Below are 25,565 nucleotides of genomic sequence, written 5' to 3' on the forward strand. Positions count from 1 at the left end.
TTCAACTAAAATATATTTCACATTTTACTCACAACATTACTGCCATTCACATCTTTTTTATTTCATGACATAAACTTTTCATTCCCATCCTATGAATAGTGAATACATGTGTGCAAGCTCCAATATTATAAAAAGAGTGCGATTTTCATTCAATTATTTGAATTTTTGAGAGTAGGTATGATTGTATTTTTTATTTTTATAATATACTTCGATTCGATTTAACGAAACCGCAAGTTAGGATAGTATTTAAAATTATTAAATTAAATAAAATGCTAATTCAGAACTGATTTTTCTATCAAATTTTAGATATTTTACACGAAAAATTAATTGTAGCAGGGTTTGATTCTTAAAATAATATTGTATCTAGATTGCAGAATGAGGCGATGATGCACAATTGGACTTAAAATTTTATTGTAATATTAAATGTAATTTTAAAATTCATTCTATTAAAATTAATTAGAACTATGAGTTTAGCCTTTTTAATTTACTTTTCTATAGAATTTAAATAATTTAAGGTTCACCACAAGGTTTTTGAATTTTTATAGGTTCCTCTTTCATGTAATTAATAATGAGAATATTTTAGATTACTTAAAAAAATCTAATTTATTCCTACTACTTGTACAAATATCAATTACCTCATTTGAAGCCATTTAAGATTTTTCATTATCTTGTCTTTTATTGAGATATGAGAATTTATACGTATATTCCCTGTTTTTTGTTGTTTAATTTGTAACTGAATGACTTAAGATTATGAGGTTGAATTGATTTCATTGTTTGAATATCCGTAGATCACGTTCATCCTAAATTTCATTGTTATTTTGCGAGAATTAACGACGTGTAATTGATTATTATTGTGTTATTGTTATTATTATTTTAACTGATTTACAAGAGCTTTGGTTATACCTGGTTGGTTTAATATATTTTTTTTTAATTAAATAAATCAGTAATATTAGATTTCTTTCAGTATAAAAATTTGCATTCAATAATAAATTGTTTTTTTTTTCTCAAATGTTAATTTAATTTATTATATGAGTTTTACGTGTACATGCATTTTATATACATTTATGGCAACATAAATGTATATACATATACATACAAAATATTTTAATTAAAGTTGACATTATTTACTTTTTCTTTTGTACTTAACAATATAAGATTCTCAATGAATTGACAAATTTTTTGATTTAATTAACACTATAGAATTTCTAATGAATGTCTAGGATTAAAAGAGATTAAGTCTTAGTTGAAAGACATTCTAATATATCATGTCATGAAATATTAATTGAAATTATAAATAAAAAAAAAATTAAAGCTAATTATAACTTTTATAAATATTATAAGAGGATTTAAGAAATGAGAATGAATAAATTTAATTATTTTTATTGATTTTTAGGTTAATCAACAGCAAAAATGAAAAAAATTACATTGTTAATTATTAAAAATAAATTAATAACAATTAGAAAATTTTGTTAAATTATTTGTTAATCTCATTAAAATATATTGAAATTTATAAGTTTTCCATGGCACTTTATATATATATATATATATATATATATATATAGTTTTTGCGGTCATAAATAAAAAAACATTTAATTATTCTCGTTTTAATCAGTTTAAAGTAGGTCCTATGAGTAGTCCATTTAAATTATTTGTATATTAATCGAAAATAATTTATTTCTGATCCTATAACACGCATATTATGAACGATATTAAAAATAATTTATTTCTGATCCTATAACACGCATATTATGAACGAACAAAATTTCGCATGCCTAAATAGTTTTCACCGCAACTACGGTATAAAAATTTATTTTTTTATAAGTTATAGAACATAAATTTGAAGTTGTCAGTCTGTTAGTTTATCTGTCTCATTTCTGAATTTAATCTACCGATGTGAAAAATCCTGGAGCTAAATCATTTGTACATGTTAATTCTATATTATTCGACTGTATCTGAGGAAATAGTCAACACGTTTTTAAATTTCTTCTCTTCAAATAACACTTCAAATAACACTGAGTCTATTGAAGAAAAAAATTGATATATCTATTTTTAGAGAAATTGAGTCTTTGGATTTGCTTAAGAGAAAAATTCCTTATGATAATTTTGTATGAATTATATGAATAACCTACAAGTCATTATAAGTCCTGCAATTTAATAATTAAAATCTTCATTTTAAAGTTAAAAATACTTAAAGTCATTTGATCCCAAATATTATTTGACTTGACCATCAAAGTAAATTTATATAAGTCTAAAATTTATTCAACAAAAATTTGTAGGTCCAATACTAAAAAAAAAAGAATTAAAAATTCAAAACGAAAAAGAAATATTCAAGTTTTTAAAAAGAAAGAAAAAAATAAAAGAAAAATACCTTTGAATTTGCATATATTAAACGTGATATGCAAATGTATGTGTGTACACCTTTCCGATTAACATTAATTTTTACTCATACGTTTCATGTCTGTATTGTGTTGAGTCGGCTATCTATGTATAGGTAGTTATTATAATATATGCACCTATTTATGTATGGCCGGGTTGATCTCCTTTAAATTTCTAAAAAAAAAATGTTTTTGTTATTTTTTGATGGCGAAAAAAAAAAAACAAAAATAATTAGTTCAAAGCAGTCAATTAAAAGACGTTTGACACAAAAGAAATGGTTCATTATTCAATTTCAGATTAAAACAAAAAACCAAAAAAATTAAATTAAATTATAAGATTTTAATATTCTATTCATATTTTAACATATTTTTTGTTCAAATTATGTAAATATATTGGTATGGATTGTTAGTTATGAGTTGATTTTTTTTGGCGGTAGAACTGAAAATTATAATATAGAATTTTATACATTACGTAATTTTATTAACGAGATGTTCACCCGTAAATTTCGTTTATAATGTTATTCATGCTTTAATTTAATATATTTTGGGTTGCTCTGGTTTCTCCTTCATTTCAAAAGAGATAAAAAAAAAATATTTATAACATTTTTATATTGATAAAATATAATAAAAATTAATTTAATGTTATAATATGGGCGTTTATTGAATTCTTAATTATAAATTAATTTGTCGGCGAATTGTTTTTTAATTTTCTATTGTAAATTTCTGTTATACTTAAAACAGCATATAATGGTAATAATTTTTGAATATTTTATATAATTTGCTGTATATTGCCGGGATTTTTTAAAATATTTATTAAATTTTTCTTTAGATTTTTTTCAGTTTTTTTTTGTATTTAATGTGTTCGAAATAATATTTAAATTAATTCAATTATTACAATAACTGGAAAAAAATTATTCTAATTTTTTTAATTATAATTACAATTACTAGAATTTTGGACAGGAACTGGAGCTTCCTTCCTTGTTTACTTTCACCTTTTTTGGTTATCAAGAGTATTTACAAATTAAAATGGATCAGGATCGGGAATCGTACTTCTCATTGAGCTTTGTTAATATATAAATTTATTGATCATTTTTATAGTTTCTAATTTATTTGTTTTTCTCTGTTTTTTAATAGAATCGATTTTCTTGATTTATTAATACAATATTAAACTAGAGTCCGGAATAATTATTACCATTAAACTTTAATTAAGTAATAAAATTCCAAATAAAGGTTTTTTTCTTGTTGCCCATATACATAATAAAAATAAATTCAATAAATTCAATAACAAAAAAAAAATTCAAATAAATCCTTTTTTTATAGCATTCAATTTATACACCTATACATAATTCGATATTATTGCAATACATTAAAAATTAAATAGCATTTTATAATAACAAATTTGTACATACATATAAAATTTCATGCATATACATACATATATGTATATGCATGAAATACATATATTCCAATGTAAACAATAATTTTTGTATAAAAACTTGTATCGATTTTTAAATGATTTTTATCCAAATTTTTTTAAGAAATGTGCTTATTTTTTTTATTCTATCTGCCTGTCCGCCCGTTGCTGCGATTGTACTACAAAATTTCTAAACCCCCTTAAGACAGAAAACTAAATTTTATATATACGAAATCCATCTACAAATTATTATCCCTTAAATTCTAAAATTTTACAAATTCATTACATTGTTGAAGCAACAAATAAGATTATATTTTTGACATACTTGCTAAATTTTTCATACGTAAAAAGATCCTCCTTCTTCCTGGTTTTCAAATATTTTGCTCAATTTTACTCTTAGGCAGTAAGACGTTTTAAAAATTTGAAATTTTGGGAGTTTTGCCGAAAAAAACTATTAACAATTGATCCGAAAAACGGCAAAATTTTTAAAATGGCAACTCATTTATTTCAAACGAATATAATTGTTTAGAATTATATAGGTTTTTTTCTTGTTGCCCATATATACATAATAAAGTAAGTCACCTTATTCGACCATTATATTAAAGTATTTAATGTTGTAGTCTTTTGATTTTTTTTCTCATCCTGAAAGTAAGCAAAAGCACATATTATGTTACTAAGATAATATCAAAATTTGAGTTTTTAATTTTTTAAAAAGTTTAGAGGAAATGCGCTACTTTACAAACTTTTTAGTTTGAATGATCCGCGTGTTTTATGTTATATAAGGAATGGTACATAAAGAATTCTCAAAACATATTTTAATATATGCATGTATAAATTAAAATTCATGTATATTTAAACATAAAAATGACAAGAAAATTCGCGATGATTTCAACAGGTGGATGGTAGAAAAAAAAATAAAAAAAAGAGAAAAAGTCTATAATCATTTTGGATACCTGATAGCTTGCGCAATATTTATAAACCATTTACTCGGATCTTTGTTCTTTTTATATGTAGAGAATGTTTATATATGTTTGTATATATATAATTTATGTACATACATAATAATGATATAAATTATAGAAAATTCATTTATAAAAAAAATTTAATGAAAATAAATTAAAAACATAGTTTAAATGTAGACTCATTATGTATTTGCTTTTTTTATTGAAAAATTATATATTTTTATATAAATATATATACAAATATTCACATCAGTCTTATGCTACTTAATTATATGAGCCTATATGACAATAATTTGTCATATAGGTTATAACTCCACGTGCGATGCGTGGTTATAAGAAATTTGAAAATTTTTAATATTATTAAAAAATTTTTAAGTTTAAATTGAACTGGTGTAGATTGTTCATTGCAGATTAAAATATAGATGCATTGCACCTAGAAGATCTATTGTGCTCCCCCCACCCCGGAATGTCTTAATTAGAGCGTCCAAACGCTTTTCTTCATGAACATTTAGTTTTCTAAATAAATCTATCATAGTCAAATTAGTTGCAATATTATACAAAGGAATCATAATTCCTGCAATAAATCTGCGAAATAAATAATATCGAAAAGTTCTATACTGGGACTAACTACCTTTGGGTTTACCTTCTATATTCACCGCAAAATTTTTAATATGTAGTATAAATTTTTATTCTCGTGTTTTAATTTTTTTTTGTATGTGTGTAGTTCTTTAATGACACTCTAATATCTTTCAGAAAGCATTTAAAGCACAGATGCGATAAGCAATTAACATATCTATAGCCATTTACTTGCGTTATTGTAAAAGAAAATTCCAACTCAACTACAACAAAAAAAAAGGGAAAAAAATCGAACTTCACTCTATAGAAAATAGTAAAGCAATGTAATCGTGCAATAAAAAGAAAAAAAAAACAGAAAAAAATGTAAATAATAAACAAGTGAACAACTCTAAATTAAAATTCCTTTTTTCTGTACAAGTATTTTTCTCTATATAGTTTCCCTTCACTACGTTGCGCTCTCTTTCAAACACTTTATATACTCATTATATTTTTACTGACTGCATTACATACAATAAGAGCGGTTATGTGATGGTAGTAAATGTAACATTTGACATTTTTAACAGGAATATATTTCTCGGTGATGAAGAAGCAATTTTAAGCGCAAGATGATCTATTTTGTAAACATGTGTATTTTAATTTCAACTAAACTGATTTTGATGAAAATTTGAGTTATAGGGGGTTAACTAATTGAGAAATTTTCTTAAATTTTTTAATTGAGAAAAACTCTTGAATTTCTGATAAACTTTTAAGGAAAATAGGTTTACAGAATTTGAACTTCTCTTTTGGCAGTTATACGCTTACCACATCAGATTTATTGTTATATATTTTTCGCATACATACAATTTTCTCTCCGTGTTTCTTTTAGTTTTAGTTTTGATACTCTTCCTTTAAATATTCATTAATTGTATATATAGGTAAAGTAATGTCTGAGGAATCTGTAGAGTAAAATCATCAAAAAAGCAACATAAATAGCAACAAAATGTCGCTTATGCCGATTTTTTTTTAATGAGAATGATTATATATTGATATTGATCATAATGATTATTATTTTAACTATTATTTATTTTAAAAATGTTGGCTATATTATGTGTAAGGTAAAAAAAAAAAATCAGACATTTTAAAAATTCTCTTTTCTTCATTAATATTCTGTTTTATTTTTCTTTCACTTTTTATGTCTGACTCCTTATTTATATAAAAAAAAAAATAGTTAAAAAAATTTAGGTTTGTTTACTTTTTAAATTCGTTTAGATTTTTTTTTTTCTTGTGTTCTGTTCGACGGCCAGGTGTACTTAAAAATTCCTTTTAATACTTTTTCATTTATTTTTTTTCTTATTTCAATTCATATTCATTAATTTTTTGTTTTTTTTTAATTTTAAGAAGATACACATATGTATGTATATGTATATATAATATAATATATATATAGGTAGGGTACATCGAGCCGAATTGAGCAATAATGTCAGAAACTTAATCAATCTATAATGTGATCGAACAATATATACTTGGTTTTCTTTATAAAGAGCAGTATAGTAATTTTTTTATGTACAATTTTCAAATGAAAAATTCGACTTACTTACTTCTGAGATTTGAACTATTTTGAGGAAGAATATATAAAAAGGAATCGAAATTTTGTTCTTGCAAGTTAGACGAAATTCAAAAGCTGATTCAAAATATTGTAAATTTAAAACTCAAGTATATTTTAATAAAGTTCCAGTTTATATTCTAGTTGATCGAAAACAATAGTTAACTTGAGTCCAGGCTATACCTGTATACACGTTTACATACCACTAAATTATTAGTGCTATGTATATTAAAGACTTAAATATAAAAATTATATATATACTATAATCGAGAATTAGATCCTGAATCACCAAACAATCATTAACCATAATTGATACACAACAAAAAAAAGTCCCAAATAATTTGATTCATACTTACTATATTTGGAAATATTCGAATTCTCTAGAATTTTTTAAAATTCAAAGAACTCATAAAATATATTTTATTAAAAATGTATTTATCAAAATTAAAATTAATAAACAAATAACAAATGACAAATCGATCTTTGTATCCGGGCAAATCATGACGTTTTCCGAATTTTTTTCATTTTAAATTCAATTTAAATGATTATAATTTATTTTTTTTTTATTTGTTTAATGTTGTTTGTGAAAATATGCTGTTAATATCAGCTGTACATGGTTTGTTTTATAAGATTCCCAATTTAATAGTAAAATTGCCTATTTTTCGGCGTCAATATACTTTGTTTTTGGAAAATGTATTAGTGAGCTGGCTATATCGTATTATTGTATTTAATTTTTAATATTTTTCAGCGAAATTTCACTAGGCTTCAAAAGAACGATTTAAAAAATTATTTTAGAATCATTTAGTAATTAAGTAAGTAAACTAAAAATTTTTATCACATAGCCCGTTAGTAACAAATTAAATTAAAATTTATTTTCCTTTGCAATTTCTTACACGAAAACACAGCACTTAAATAAAATAAAAAAAAAAAGTATTTTATTTTATATTGTTTAAAAATTTATGAAATAATTAAAAAATAAAAATCGAAAATTATATACACAAATCGAACGTAAATAAATAATTAAAAAGGAAAACAAAGTAAAAACTAAAAGCGATTATTGCACGAACATTCAACATAAAAATTGTTCGGTTTGGTCATTAAAAAAGTCTGCTTCTCTCTCTCTGTTTATGAGCGTTATAAAGTGTGTTTATCTATATACATTCATACATACATATATTTATATATTTATATGTACATAATTATAAGTTTTCCGTTTTTTCTTTTTGTTTGTCAATCGAAAACGGTATTCTAGTATGCTTGCGCAAAATTCTAAAATGTTTTATTTTTGTCGGTTTTTTTGTTGTTGTTTTCGTTTTTTTTTTTGTTTTGTTTATTGCTATTATTATTGTTGTTAATTTGTTTTTTTTTTTTTGCACGCTTTGAATAAATAAAATGTTGTAAGAACAAGTTATGTGTTTATATGAGCAAATTAAAAAATTAAAATAAAAAAAAAATAAAAGATCAAGAGTGTATACTTACTCTACACAAAAAAAAAAATACAAATCTTTTGTAACTGACTGATAATAATTTATTTGAGTGGACAGGTTGTTTATTTTACTTTGGTGGTTGGATTTCTCTCATATAATAAAGTTTTTTAAAAAAAAAATATTTATTATTTGAAAGAAATAATTGGTCATTATTGTCCGTCATTGTATATTTGAGTTAAAATGAATTTTTTAAACTTTAGAAATAATTGAAATTTTAAGGTTATTGAAAATGTAAAAATATAGCTATGTTTTCTATTAAATAGATAGAGAATTCAAGCACTCTTATTGAAAATGGTTTTTCAATAAGAGTGTCTGAATTTGTTCATGAAATAAAAAGTAAAAGGAACTGACACAGCGTTATAATTTTAATTTCGATGTTATTCGGTTTATTTATTCATATTGAATACAATTATAGTTGGACGAGAATACCGTTCTAGTAACCCACAAATTTTGCAACTCACCCAACGGTCTTTTTGGTAAAATAATTGAACAATTTAGAAACGTTACTGGGGTTCCAATGTCAATTATGGCGACATATTCCATTGTTAATATTGACCACCTATTCCGTTGTTAATGTTATAGACTTTAAAGAATGATGTTTATTCTTCTTCGTTCAATTTGAGTACTTTTTCAATTACATAAATATTTTGTATATTATTATGCTATTATGTAAAATCCTGTATGGAAGTTTTTGTGCATGTTTGTAGAATATTGCTTATAATAAAACATAATTATTTTCATTTCTACTTAAACTTCAATTTGAATAACATCCTTATTTTTAACTTGAATTCTATCTACACATATACATAATGCACATACTATGTACCTGTAAAAATCGTAAAAAAATCAAAATGATTTCCACGTAAAATTATATAAATTCTGTAAATAATTTTTTTCTTCTTAAAGTATTTTATTTTGTTAGATTTAAATTCTATAAAAAAGCAAAATTGAATTTACAACAAACAAAACAAAATTTCAAAAATAAATTTCTAAATATTTTTATGGCTCAAAATGTAAATATTTTTTTTTTGTTTACTACATTTTAAATAAATTATTTTCATAGTAAAGTAATAATTATGTAGCTATAGATCTTTTATTTTTATTTTCTATTTCTCTTTTTATTAATTTTAAGTTGTAATTAAAATTAAGAAAAAAATTAAAAAGCGAAACAACAGAAAAATAAACCAATGATCCCGATAATAATGGTGCTTTTAGAGTGTTGTTTTATAAAATAATAATTTGAAAATATTAAAAGTAACATAAATTTGATTTTATTAAGGTTTTTCTCAGGCAAAACATAAAATTTTTTAAAGCGTTTATAAATTGTAAATTTATAATTTTTATTTATTGTACAACTTGAAATATTTAAATTTGAGGGTATATGCAATATACATAAATGTAAAATAAATTTTAGTAGAAAAATTTTTTATTGAACGCTGCTTTATGACCAGTTTCTAGTTGTTTAGTTTAATTTTTAATTCGTTAAGCTTGTGATTTAATATTTTCAGGAAATGATTCAGTTTTTATATAATAATAAATCAGAATTTTTGCCAATTTATCAAACAAAAATAGCATAAATTTAAATTTAATAAAGTTGCGTCAAACTAATGGTTTGTAATGTAGCACTTTTCCCTTCAACAAGTGAAAATTCTGCTTTTAAGAACAATCTAGCTAGATGCACTATATTATTAAAATTACTTTCACATATGAAAACAAATATATTTCAAAGATTGCATACCTTTAGGATGATGTTTGGATGAGAAATGTGAGCAATCTTCGAAATAAAACAAAAAAATAAAACAAAACAAATGCTCGAATTTATTCAAAATAATTAAATTTTTTATGGCAGGGCATGTACTGGTAGCTTCAGTCTCTTAGCTTTCTACTGTTAGCTTGCGGTCTCGGAAATGCGGAAGTACAAAAAATTCAATTTTTAGAAATTTTGAGATGCGATAACTTGAGGGAGGTTGGTGTTGGAAAGGGGGAGCTGAAAGGAGAGAGATAGGTAAAATTGTTCTTCTATGGAAATAAGTTTTTAGTAAAGATTTATGGACATATGAAATTTCATCTTTCTCTCTTCAACTCTGTTTTGTACACATGTCCACGGACGGTTGGACGGACGGACGGGTAGAGTGAAACTACTAAGCACTTTTTTCAAAATTTTTGTGGAAAAATACTAAAAATGAAATATTGAAAAATAATTTTCAGTATAACTTTTGAATATTTTGTTGCTATGAGAATTAGAGTCTCGTTTAAAAAATTTAAAAATCTATAATAATTGAATAACACATTTGAATCTTGTAATGGCGTTTTTCTTAAACAGTTTTGCATTCAATTTTATGCAAATGCTATAGTAGTTTTAAATCATGCTATATAATAAGCAATTTCGATTCAGAAATTTCGAGGAGAAATAAAAATTCCTTCCCCCGTTGTTCTCTTACAAGCGTTTGTAAAAAATTAATTAAATGAATTGGAAATGAACTAAGTGTAATACGGAAATAATATTGAATTTTTAAAAGATTTCAATAGAAATCCTGTGACTAAAGTGTATGTATAATTAAAATGTATTATAAAAATTTCAAACATTTCCTCATGTTAATTATGATTTTACTATATGGATATAATCATTTTAAGAATGTTAAGAATATGAAATAGCATCCTATAATTAAATTAAATTTTAAACTTGTATGTATAACTGAGTATTTTCTATACACATTTGTAATTATAAAACACAATATAATATATGTATATATAATATGAATAAATATATGTATACATTAAAATACTTAGAATTTTAATCAACATAATATTATTTTGCTTTGTTTGCTTTTTTTTTTAAATAATATTATAAAACAAAAATGGAAATATGACAAATTACTTTCCATACAAGGAATAACATTAAATAAATCCATCATTTATCTCCCTCTAATATTTATTTAATAATATAATTTTCTTTCTTTTATTTATTCACTTATACTCATATTCATATATATTTTTTTCTCTTTATTTACAGGAAAATGTAGTAACAATCAATCAACATAATGGATCTCCTTAACAATATTGAGTTGCGGTATTGAAAGGGGGAAGAAAGTTGAGAAATAAAACATAAAAATTCTGTGTATATCTTTTGCTCTTTATGTATTATAATACGTTAAGAATGTTTTAATGTAGAGGATAACAGCAAAAAAAAAAACATTAACTTAATTATATATTTCGGTCCTTTGCATAAAATCCTATCTTACATGTTTTATTTCTTCTGTCAAATTTCGTGTGTATGTGTGTGCGATTCTTATAAAAAAAATTTGAATTCAATAGCTCTTAATTAAAGCACACATATATAACGTAATATAAAAATAAAATATAATCACATTCTACGTATACACCTTTACGTTAAAAAATTAAAAAATTCCAAAAAAAGAGGAAAATTAAAAGAAAATAAAACAAAAAATTTATAAATACAAATGGCTAACAAAATGGCTCTAGAAAAATTAAAAAGGACCTTAAATACTTTAACAATATTTTCAATTTTAATATTTTTCATAATATTAGTACAACAATATCCAACAACAGAGGCATTCAATATATTCCTTCGTAAGTATAAAAATTTTTTAAATAAATTTTTTTTGATTTACGTTTTAACCTAGAATACACACATATTTTAGTTAGTGAACTGACATACATACATTATGCTTTTTCAATTTGCCAAAAATTTGACAATCATATAATTTTTGACTTTCAAATTCGGATTTAATGTCAATTATTTAAAAAATTATTTTTTATTTATTAATTATTTGAGAAACATTATTTAAAAAACATGTGCTGCTTATGTTTATAGTTTAAGAAAATTATCGAAATGTTTATAATATTTGACAATGTCAAATTTTAGATTATTTAGGAAAGTATCGCATTTTTTATCGATCTGGCTATTTGCAAACAGAATAGTTAAGTTATAAATAGAGGATAAATATTAAGCAAATATTTAGGAATTGGGAACATTGTAGATTGTAAATTGTAAAATGCAATAAATAAAGATTTGTTGTGGTTCCACTGCCTGGAGTGTTCTGCCTAGAGTACCCCCTCGAGACTCACACTTCTGACGAATCCGATCAACTTTCCCTGGTGGATATCCCACAACGGAATTATATCTATATAATTGGAAATATTGTTCCTATGCCAATCCTGCTAAAAATTATATTCCAGAATTTTGGTCAAAAATGGTTTATTTCTACACAATTCGCACAATTACGTTGCAAGTTGATATTATTTCTTTTTATATTTTTATGAAGTTAAGGGTTCTAAAATTGTAAATGGTATAGATGTTTGTTGTAAACAAGTTTTTATTTAAAATTCATTATAACTTTGTTGCCAAAACCATCAGTACGGTTTACTTACACTTCACTGAACTTGTAAACAAAATGAAAATTACATGAAAATATTTTAAATTTATTAATCATTAATAATACAATATTAATGGTCAAATAATTAAATTTAAATTTTAAAGCTTATATTTAAAATTATTAATTCATAATAATCTAATTAGAATTCTTAATTAATGATATTGAATTCGTTATTAATAATATTAATCTATAATTTACTTGAATAACAATTATTATTATAATTGACAAATATAAAATTAATGTTGTCCGATTGATTCAGTTTTAATTTTAAATTTAATAAATTAAATTCATTTCAATTAAAAAATTGTCATTTTAAATATGCTTATAAGAATATACGTATATAATTGATTATTTTTAACCAATCTTATTTAACTAATTTCAAAATAAATAACATACAAAATATGCATAATGTACATATGTACATATATAAAATCGCATGTACCCATTCGATAAAAAAACATTAAATTAACTACTTAATTACATGTATTAGCAATTATTGTTAATTCATTGGTGAAAAAAAAAGAACAAATGTGCAAAAAAAGAACGGAAAATAATTTAAGTGTGTTCAGCACATGATCGAAAAAGTTATCTTTGATGACAGAAAAATGCAGTATTACCTAGCGTTATTTATCTTGTGTCAAAATTTAGTAAATTTATTGCTCTGACGTTATAAGCAAAAGTGTAAAAAGCTAGTAAGGAAAATTTGATCTTAGCTTTAAAATTTCATAATTAATAATCGAATCAGATTTTGAGTTTAATTTATTCGAAAAACGGTTTTTCGGATCACGATGTTTTGCATCTTCGAGCTTCGAATGGTTATTCGAATATTGCTTCAAACGACAGATTTATTTTATAAATCGATACACAATTGAATCTATTCTTAAGGGAGATATAAAGTTAAAAAATTAGATAAAATTGTATTTAGAATGAAAATTACTCTTGATTTCAATGAAAGCAACTTTTGTTAGTTTAGGTTTACTGAGGTGTCTTCTTAAAACCATTAGTCACGTTAAGGTTCATTTTACAGCCGATTTTTAATAAAAAGTTTGATAATTCGTTGCATTGACAAACAAATCGCAAACACATTGTTTGAACAAGACCTAAAAGTGATTGCCTTAAATACATATGTTAAATTTAAAATTGTAATAACATTAGTCACCATAAAAATTTTTGAAAAGATCCGAACTATCAAAAAAAACTGAGAAATTTATCTCCTATATCCTCCTTAAAGAAAACTATAATTACCTTTCCCAAATAGTTTCTTCTCTTTTTACAAGATAATCGTAAAAAGAGAAGAATCCATAAATTCTGACCAAAATAACATGCTAAATTTGATGGAAAAACAATACCACCCATATTTAATTCCAAATAATCATTAAAAAACAATATTAAATTTAAAATACTGCAAAAAAAATTAATGACTTGAGCAGAACAATTTTTTTTAATTAATATTAATGATGTGTAAAAATATTAGAGTGTACCTATCTTTATTATTTTGTAATGAAATGTTAATGAATTTGTATTTTTTAATCTGATTTAATTAAATAATGTAATAACTAGTTATATAATTTAATAATTCAAGAATTCACATGTATAAAAATCAAATATCTAAATTTTAAAAATGAATTCGCAATGATTATTATTTTTATTACTATTATTATTGGTTCTGCACTTGAGATCGTATAAAATTTTATGAATTCAACGAGTGAACACTTAATTTATTTACTTGTAAATATCAAAGCTTTCATATAAAATACGAGTATATAGGATTTTTTTTCATATTTCCATAGATTTAATTTGATTTTTGTGATTATAATGATATTTCAATGTGCATAATAATAATTAAATTACATGCAGTAAAATTGTTAATAGTTTAAAATAGCAAATTGAATCTCTTTTTGCGCTACTGCAATTATGATATTTAAGAATTTTAAAAAGGTGTGACTATAAATTCAATTTTTTTAAAATTTATTTTTAATGTTATTGCATTTGATAGACGTAACTATACAATGCTCAAATTTTAAAATTAGTTATTATAATAGTTATTATTAATTTACGCTATGATGAACATTTACAGAAACTTTAAATAGTCCTAAGAACGTTGTTTTGCTCTAAACAATGAAATTTTAATCGAAGCAATTTTCGATTTGTGAAAGATGATTTTGGAAACGTTGTTATTCTCGCCATCGTCAAATGAATTCAGTGTGATTATATACATTTCATTATAAGTAGACTGCGATGATTCAGCAAACTTCAGAATTATTAAAACATTTCATTTTCACGTTTTAGATCTGCATGTTATTGGCCATCATCGTATTTTTTTGGGGACTCTTTTTTATGTCGACCATTCAGTTCATTGATTTCAGTTTATATGCAAGCACAATTTAACGTGTGGAAATTAATATAACAGTCCCAACGAAATATGAAAAGTAGTGGCTCAAAATTCAAGCATAAACTCTTAGAGTGAAAATAATTTTGAAAATTATGTAGCTGGCAACTTTGTTCTTTGGTTTACATTTACTGTAATTTATTTACAAAAGTGTATTAGTATTTAAATGTAATCAGAATTTTACTTACAATGTATATAGTTAAATCTGAAGTAATATAAATTTAGCACAACTCTTTCTGAATAGAACATTTTTTACAAAGCCCTCAGATTTTTCAGAAATCTCATTCGTTCAAGATCTTTATATAGCCTGCACCTTCGTATAAAGGGCATATTAACTTTGGTACGGAATTTGTAACAACAACTTGAAGAAATCATCTGCGGTATAGTCATATATACATATATTCTTGCTCAGCGTGAAGTTCTGCGTTGATTTAGACATGTCCGTCTGTCCGTCTCAAACGCCAATTTTATATATTCGGAAAAATAGTAAAGTTAGGTTCATGAGATTTGAGAGTCATGTATCCAATTGTAGGTCACACAATATCCTTGAAGTTTTTTTTGTAAAGGCTTGACAGGTTTGAGCCAAACAACAATGAAACCTAATTCTAAATACTTCAAAAATAAGCTTTTATATACTCAAATTGTCAAGGTGCAGGATGTAATTCAGCCAGTTTAGATCGACTGAAACTTTTACTTTTTATTTCTGAAAATCATTTGAAAATTACTGCAACTTTAACTACGATTAAAATTTTTACTCATCTCTCTATACTCATAATATTAATTTCTCATATATCTTCGTTGTTACCAATATTTTTTGAAATTATCTTTAAATGTTTAAAATAGAGAAACGAAAAAATCAACCAAACAATCAAGTGAAATAAAATTCATTTTTATTACAATTCTTCTTTTTTTTTTTTTTTGAATTTCAACATGTACACAATATTTCTACATTCAAAAAATATTTATGTTTTCTAAAATTCATAAAATAAAAAAAAATAATATTAAAAAAATTAAAAGAACAAGTTTATAATAAAAAAAAAACGAAATATGAAAAAAATATTTACCTAGGTTTTACTTGAAAATTTTGTAATATGTCAATTTCAATTTACAACCCTCAAAATACAAAAAACAAAAATACCAAAAGAATTGAAAAAAAATAAATAAATAAATGAAATTTTTTAAAATTTTATATTATTGTAATTATGTGTATATGTGTCTATGTACCTGTAGTAGCTATTCATACGGAATAACAATCACAATTAAAATTTTCACAAATCCTGGCTCAACAACACATCATAAGGTTATAGACATATACATATAACGCAAGTGTATATGTGGTTATGTACTAAAGAAATGAATGATACAAAATACGAGATACAAAATCAGTGTTGCCTTTTTATTATTATTATTGTTATTTTAATACAAGATCACGACGAAGACGTCATGTCAATAAAAAACAGCAGCCGCATAAAATAGCAACAACAGCAAAAATATTTTTTAACAGATTGATGTTGAAGACTGAAGAGAATCACTGGGTATTTATTATTATTATTATTACATGCCTACATATATAATAATATGTATATACTCGTTAAAACAAAAAGAAAGCAAATAAACCTGATCCTTAAATCACTTACACAGATTTTCGTTCTAATATATCTACATAAATACATACTTGAATAACACACCTATAACTTTGTGTAGTATAATAGTTTTTAAAGGTAGATTCACAATTTTGTACCGATGAGTTGATGTTAATGATCGAATTCGTGATAGTTGGGTATTGTATTAGGTAAATCTATAAGCATAAGAATACTATATGATATGTGTGTGTAAGTACACAACATGGACGTATATATAGGTATAGGCATCAAACCCATTGAGAAATTCCAATCACAGCATGGTGTATGTTAAAAAATTGTTTGTAAAAACAAGAAACAAGGAAAAAATTTAAAAAAAAATTTCTACGGGCAATTTACGAGTTTTTCGTTTTGTTTTCTACGTTTCTTTTTTTTCGAAATTGTTATTTGATTTTATTATTGTTATTTATTTTACTATTATAATTATAGTTGAATGTTTGTTTCTCTATAAAATGTCTGATGTCTGTTGGTGCTGCTGCATAATATTTTTTTGAATAAGGAACTTGAGAAAAAATAGGTTCAAAGTTAAAAGAGATTTATTTGAGAAGAGCTTGTCATTATGCTTTTTTTTTTTTATATGTATAAATGAATGTAGATTGGTGTGTTGATTTTTTATAATAAATTTTATATTATTTTCTTTTATTTCCTTTAATTTAAGATAACCAGATTTTTAATTTTATATATTTGATTTTATCACTTTAATAATGTTTCATATTTTTATATTTTATTTGATCTAGAAATCATGATCGTTTTGTTATACATATAACATAAATGATTTTAATGTGTTCACCCATTTGTTGTTGTACGAGTTTTTTTCTTTACATAACTTCTTATACAGAAAATATGCCATAGTGCTTCATAATTCCTCTTTTTTGAATTAATTATTTTTATAACCTGATGTACAAACAGACACAGTCACTCATATTTTTAAATTAATTCTATTAGTTAATTTGGAATTCATTATTGCAATCATTTTTCTAATTATAAAAAGAATTTTTCTATATTTTTTTATTTTTCATAATTACTTGTTATATAATATACACAGCATAGAAATGATTAAAATCGGCTGTTCTAACACTGTAATAGTGGCATGAATAAATAATTCTGGAAGTATACTTACATATGAGTCTACTTAATGAACACCACTTCTACTACTCAAAAAATAATTTTGTTTATTAAATATATCTAGTTGATACTAATTGATTAGAGATGGACTGTGTTTTTACAGCCTGTCATTTTTCGACAGTGACTTAAAAGTAACAATCATTACTCATTAAAAACTAAACGTTGCTCATCAAAAATGAAAAGAGCAATGATTTGTTAGTAAAATGAGCGTCACTCTGTTTGTTGATTATAGTTCAATACAAGCTCCAGGCCATCTTGGATGTAATGGAATGCCAAAAACTCCGCCCTCATGTATGACAACCTAGAGTTTAGGCACACTCTATATTGCCTTTCTAAATTGAATAATTTGTTGAATTAAATTATTTAAAGAGAAACGGAACTTTCAGTAATTAAAAACGAACTGCCAAATTTATATACAAACATATAAATATTCCCATTTAAGTATAGCACGCGCCTTATGTGTTATAGGTCGGACAGATTTTAAAATGTAAAAAATCGACCTTAATGACAAAATGAACTGCAATTTTAACTGATGATTTTATTTCTGAATTCCTTTGTCATATATAAGTATACGCGCAATATGTTTGCTTACATATTGATGTTCTAAAATTCACTTGCTCTTTTGGGATTGCTATGATTTTTTTGTTGACTCACCTTTTGTTTAATTATGTAAACATATTTGTATGTAGACATTAAATTGTAGTTGCATTCACGTAAATAAAATGTACAAAAATATTGAGAGTAAGATTGTTATCAGGTATTTTGTTTTAATTCTTTACTTTACTTACAGTATTTGTTTTGCTTGTTCGTCGTTTTACCTTTCCTTTTGTTGTTTGGGTTTTCGTTTTTTTTTTGGTTTGTTTATTTTGGTGCCCATTGTTGTATTCAACGAAATTGAGAGAAAATTTTATTGTATGTTTTGTTTTTGTTGCATCACTTTAGTTATTGTTCTTTAATAGTTTTTTATGTATAGGTATGTATGTAACATTTTTTTGAAGATATAATTTCAAGATAAGAAAAATCCAGGGAATCCTTTATTAATGATGGCACAGTATTATTATTATTATTTTTTTTTATTATTTGTTTTGTTATATTATGAAAAGCGACAAGCGCCACCTTCACCTAAAAGTCCATTAATTGTTTATTTTCGTGGAAAAGCGGATGTCTATGTATTATACCTTTACAAACATATATAATTTACTGAATACGGGTACATGTACGGCGCATGTATTTTTGTACATACATACTCGTATTTAGAAATAAATTTCTGTTTTGGATTATTTCGGAATTTTAATGCAATGTTTTCTTTATTATTTCTAAAGTGATTTTTCAAGAGACTACTAATGGGAAGTTAAAAGTATAAATAAATAAATAAAAAAATCAGAGGCATCTTAAAAACTTGTTTTCATGTACAACTTTGGGTTTTTATTTGGTTTTATGAATGATAATTCTTTATTATTCTTGTGATCTTAAAAATATTTTTGTTATTGTGATTTAAGTATTTAAATGCGGAAGGATTTTTCAGCATTAGGAGCGGGTACAAGTTATTGTTTTAATCCAATGCTGCGTATACGAATTGTTTGTGCGTTTGATATCAACTATTTAAGAAATAAAATCAATGTTTTGTACTTCAGAAAATCCAGATTATAATTCAGTTTATGTCCTATTATTTTTTGATATTATAAAACTGGTGCAGTCTGATTTAGGTCGCCAGACAAGAATATTTTAAAATGTATAATAAACAATTTTTGTTTCTTTTTTTTTGTGTTTTCAGTTTTGAAGACGATTCATTCGATTAAAGGAATTTTAATTAATCAAATTTCAAATTGTAATCATTAAAAATTTTAATCCATTTTAAATGGAATAAAATTTTGAAAATGGAATTTAATTATGTGTATTGCTGGGTAGCATAGAACAATGTATAATAGAATAAAGGTTTTTACATATTTTATATTTGAAATTTAAAAATTTAGTTCGGTTTTAGGTATTAAAAATGTTTTTATTTTAACAACTTCTGCTAACAATTTTGACTAGACACTGAGAAATATATAATATGTATAGTTTTTAATTATTAAAAATTCAATATTTTTAATATGTGATATTAATTTTAAAAATTTTAATTTTCTATTTTGTAGCTGGAACCCGGGAGCAATGTACAAATGAAGGAGAAGAGTATCCATTAGATAAGAAAACTTTTAAGTGCTTTAAATGTTTCTGTCAGGTAAGTCTTATTATTATTCTTTCTTTAAGTATAAAATTTTGATTCTTTCTAATAACCTGTGCGCCTCTTCAGGCAATTATTACATTGATGGTAATTGTATTTACAATTTGTATATGTTGCAAATGCTGGAAGAAATGATGGAAAATTTTGCAATAATATAAAATTAAATGAACCATTGCTATTGCTGTCATGCTAATTGAAAATTCTCAATTATTTCTTCATGACTTCGCTGCATAAACTCATTTAATCTTAAAAATTTAAAAACATTATTTTCTACTTAATTATTATGTAAATTACATTTCTTGTTTCTATTTTAATTAATTTTAATAAAGATGTTTAATTTCAATTGCTTATTATACAAATGAATATAAATATCGTATTACTTCATTAATATACGAGTATTAATTGTTAATCGAAATATGAAGTCAAATTCAATTACAATAAAAAATAATTTAAAAATAATTTTTCAATATTTTTCTTTAATTTTAATAAAATATATGTAAAGTGGGTGTAAATAAATTTAATTTTCTAATTTATATACAAGAAAAGTATAAAAAAAAAAGATTTATTTGAAATATTTTTAAATTACTTTTTATATTAATTATTAATTATATTAAATTACTATTTATATTAATTTTATATTCATTTTTTTTCAATTATTTTCTTTTTACCTAATTTAGATTTGAATTGATTTTATTTATTTATAAAAAATATATAATTTTTTTTCTTTTCGAATTAAAAATAAAAATTTTATAATTTATTATTTGATTTCTATTTTTATTATATCAATTAATTTAATTCATTTTATCGCAATAAAATCATATAAAATATTAAAAAATACCAGTAAAATGACAACCCTATTAATTATTAATTAATAAATAACAAGCAATTAAAGATAAAATATATACTTATATATTGCAAATATATATATATATATATAATTATTAAATTAGACCATATAATATGTAATAATATGTACGGCTACACAGGGAAAAAATTTTTTGGAAACTCAAACCAAAAAATTTAAGCGTAAAAATTTTTGAAAATTGAGATTTTTTTTTCAGTTTTCAAAAATCTTAAATAGTGCACAAATCTTTAATTTTGAATATCTGACATAACTTTAAACGTATGATTTGTGCAAAAACAACTTGGTTTTAAATTGGTTTCTGGACAGTTATTCTGTACCCTCAGAATTATTCTGTATAAATATTCAAATTTTACTGTATAGTATTGCAATGTCGACGATTTTTGGTGCATTCTTCCATTTTCATACTTAATGTTATTTGATTCGTTAATAGTGCCTTGTTCAACAATTTTTCAATGAATTTTTTACATTGTTAAATTTTTTATACGTGTATTTTCTTATATATAGGGTTTTTTTTTTCTTAGACAGTAAATTCAAAAGAATTAATCCCCATTAAAGCTGTACATTTGTTTATTTAACTGTAAATAGACTCACAAAAATGAAAAATGCTACTAAATTGCCTGCATTCCCTTTGTCATCTATTCGAGCTACTAAAATCGGTAATCTATTCGAGCTACTAGAATACTCTCTGTTATATAAAATTGTATTCAAAAAATATTTTTGAATATTTTAACTTCAGTGGATTTCTTAGTAAGCGAAATATCCGGAGAAGGAATGAGACAAATTTGCAAGAGGAATTTTACATCTCGAAAAATTAACCTTTTTTTGGCGAACTTTAGACGCTGGTGATGTTATCGTATATCTTTGTTCCAAAAAAACTAATCGTCCAATTAACATTGAAGTTTGTTTGTTTTAATATTTCCTGATATATGTTCTGCAGTTGCTGTTTTGGGCTATTAAAAGAACACCACAACAAGTGTGGCAGGCCTTTATTTTTCAAATTACCTAATAACGTAGGTGACAGCTGTGCTTGAAAAAGTTCAAAATTACACGTGTAAAAATTCTTAAATATTTAATTTTTTCTATTAAAATTAAAAATTCTATTAGCCTTAAGAAAACACCCTGTACATTTATTTATTTTACAAATATACTTAATATAGAAAATGAATTAATATTAAAAAAATTAAAAATTACGTTTAGAAAAATATAAGGAAAGATGTTGAATTAATTATAATGATTACAAACAAAAGTGTTATGTATAACAAGTATGTGCAAACACTTGAGTATGTATAACATGTTGTGCATGCTCTTACATATATAACATTTATAGACATGTGCACCTACATATTTACATATATTATATATTTATACACATCCATACACAAGCAGAGTTTTGTAATTCTTATGACATTTTCCTCTTACAAATTAAAATTTATTAAATTTCAACAAGTTTGAAGATTAAAATAATTGATAAAACTTAATAAAATAATACGTGCATTAATCATCTTGAAAAAAATTAAAATAAAAAATTGCTTATATAGAAAAGCAAATGAAAAATAATCCTTGTACATAATAAAATAAAAGTAATTAGAATTGAATTTTTCACATTTCTTACGTAGTTTTCACTGAACGTGCAATTTTTATTAAATTTATTGAAATTCATTTTAAATAGTTTGTTTACTTTTAGAAAAAAATAATTATTTTTTTTGGAATAATAATAAAGTTTTTAATCAAATATTCAATTAAAAAATTTAATTGAATTTAGATTAAATTTGGAATTTAATTTAAAAAAAAATTAATTAATATAGATTATTTTCTTTCTATATTTTTAAACTTATTTTTTATTAGTGTTATTCCGGAATAACACAAATTATGTACGAACTGACATATTAGATTTTCAAAATTACATAAGAGACGGTTGTTATTTTCTAAATTGGTAATTTAAATTAAGAATGTTTAAATTTTGTTTGATTACCTTTGCTGTATTTATAAAAATACCAATTGTTTTCGTTTCCGAATATAAGTGGCAAAATTTGAGGATTAGTTTAATTCAAAAGTTCATTTGATAATTTCTATAACAAACGTTGGTTATGTTCGAAAACTTTATGTACAGCTAATGATGCCAAGACGAAAATATTTGTGGGGTCAAATATAGATGTTTTGTTCAGATTCATGTTGATTGATTGGTTCATTCTATGGCTGCCTTCATAGATTCGCAACAAAGGTTAACATAGTTCAGCAAAATGCCATTTTAATGTTAAACCTCAGTAAAACTAAAATTAATTTTTTACTTTAAATTTTCACACATAATTAGAATTTTTCAATTTCGTTTGTTGAAAGTTATGTGCAGAAATATACTGTTTTTCATGATCATCGAAAATTTTTTTATTTTCTAATTATTAGAAATTATTTCATGTCACAAATTATGTTAAAATTAAAAAAATATTTGATTTAATAATGAGCTGCTTATGCTTTATAATTTTTTCTTTACTACTTTATTAAAATATAGAATATTATGCTACAAGTTTCTTGCTTAAGTCTTTTGTTTTTTTAAAACGCGTATGTATACATGTATGTAGATATGATATACCTACAAACAACTCTATAAGTTCGAAAGTTTCTAAGTTAAGTCTTTTGTTATTAGTAGAAATATTAATATTTTAAATAGTTAAAAAATAATTGAATTTTCGAAATTATTCTAAAAAAGTAGCCTTCGTAATTGATATAATCCTTCAAAACTGAAGACAAATTAAATTAGTTTTAGAAAAAATCAGAAAAAAGAAAATTTATTGCGCAGATAAGTTCTTAATAATTTTGTTTACTAATAATTGACATTATTGAAGTACCGACATCTAATTTCAACAAAATTAATTATTACTTAATTTAATTTGGAATAACAATTGATTTAATTAGCTAAGCACCGTCTAAAACTTAAAAAATCTCAATTATTTTTAGACATAGTAAGTACATTAGCTTTGATTTATTCATTTTAAACTAAGTAGAAATAGCATTGTTTTTTTTTATTGTAAGTGATTTCAGTTGAAATTTATAATTTAACTTGAACAATTTTATATAATTTTACTATTATTATAAATAATAATTAACGTATGTGATAAACTTTAGTGCTTTTTCACGTAATTATGAAGTTTACTAATAATTAATTTTATTAATATATACATTATGTCTTTTTAATTCAATAATATTAATTTTACTTTTAAATGCTAAAAAAGAACGTCATAGCAAGTGAAGCTTCCATTTCCACGTAGAAATAATATTTGAGGAATTTTTTTACTATAACTTTCAAAGCGCGCCAACACTTGCTCTGAGAGTTTATGTAATGACAATTTAATTTGAACAATTTTCTAAAACTTAATACCTCCATGAATAAGCTTAATAATTAGAATAAGACACGTAGTTATTAATTGAGGTATAATTTACAACAGAAGAAAATAGTTAAGCAAAAATTATATTATTGCATTTACCATTAGTATAACAAAATAAAATTCATAATCTCATAAATAACAAGAACAACTGCTCATATACTTTTATTTACGCTATTATTTTTTTCGTGAAGAGTAAAAAAAATTAAAATTAATTAAATCTCAATTCTCTTTATTTCTTCTAAACAATTTTTGTAAAATTTATTATTAAATTCAATTTACGTTGTTAGTAAACAATAATTAACGATCGGTAAATGATTTTAAAATATTTGCCAATAGCAAATATTTTGCTTTATATTTTGTTTTTATTCAATTAAATTATGAAAATCTATGTGTACATGTATGTGTATTGTATTGTAGAAATATGAAAACACAAAAGCACAAAAAAAAAGCAGGTAGTTTTTTTTTTTGTATACCAATTTTACTTTATTCTCATTTTATATAATTAAATAAATTGTATATATGTATATTTAGACGCTCAGATATGTCACTTTATGTTTTACAATAAACTTGTATTATTGACGCCAGCTTTCAATCAACCATTAATAATAAGAGGAAATTTATTTAAAATAAAACAATTTATTAATATTATTATGAGTAGAAATCTTGTTAAATGACTAGATTTAATATGAATTCGGTGTTATGATTTGATACACATTTGTTTGTATGTGACATGTGCTTATGTCATAAATATTTATAATATGTGATAAAAAAAAACAAAAAGAGAAAAAATAGAGCGATAAAAATCTTTAATTAGATCAAACAACTATAAGGTATTAAATGGATATTTTAGATGTGTTAAATGTTTCTAGTTCCAAAATGTGCCACCATATTGAATTTCAGATCATATTTCAAACGAGATTAATGGTTTACCGTATGATTGTGTACAACCTTATATTTAAAAACAATCATGTATTTTTGCTTTTGTAAAACTATCCGATTTTCAGAAAGTTTTTAACGCCATCTCTAATAATAAGATTAAAATCTATTCTAGATGATCCTAGATTTAGGTTATTAATATTTTTAATATATATTTTCAAAATTAACTACATTCATTCATTATGAATTATTCTCAATTTCCAAATTTTATAA

At 23.4% G+C, this 25,565-nt stretch overlaps 1 protein-coding gene across 1 annotated transcript in view; it reads left to right on the forward strand.

The window, feature by feature from the left end:
* Nucleotides 1-25,565, forward strand: part of LOC129610902 (BMP-binding endothelial regulator protein) — a 130,796-nt gene that overhangs the window by 69,967 nt on the left and 35,264 nt on the right. The window contains exons 3-4 of the mRNA XM_055523695.1: nucleotides 11,410-11,987; nucleotides 20,083-20,168. Coding sequence (XP_055379670.1) covers nucleotides 11,858-11,987; nucleotides 20,083-20,168 — 216 coding nt within the window. The 5' untranslated portion in view covers nucleotides 11,410-11,857. The remainder of the gene's footprint in view (nucleotides 1-11,409; nucleotides 11,988-20,082; nucleotides 20,169-25,565) is intronic.

This window comes from Condylostylus longicornis, unplaced genomic scaffold (genome assembly GCF_029603195.1).
Source record: "Condylostylus longicornis isolate FDR11 unplaced genomic scaffold, ASM2960319v2 ptg000048l, whole genome shotgun sequence".
Classification (NCBI taxonomy): domain Eukaryota; kingdom Metazoa; phylum Arthropoda; class Insecta; order Diptera; family Dolichopodidae; genus Condylostylus; species Condylostylus longicornis.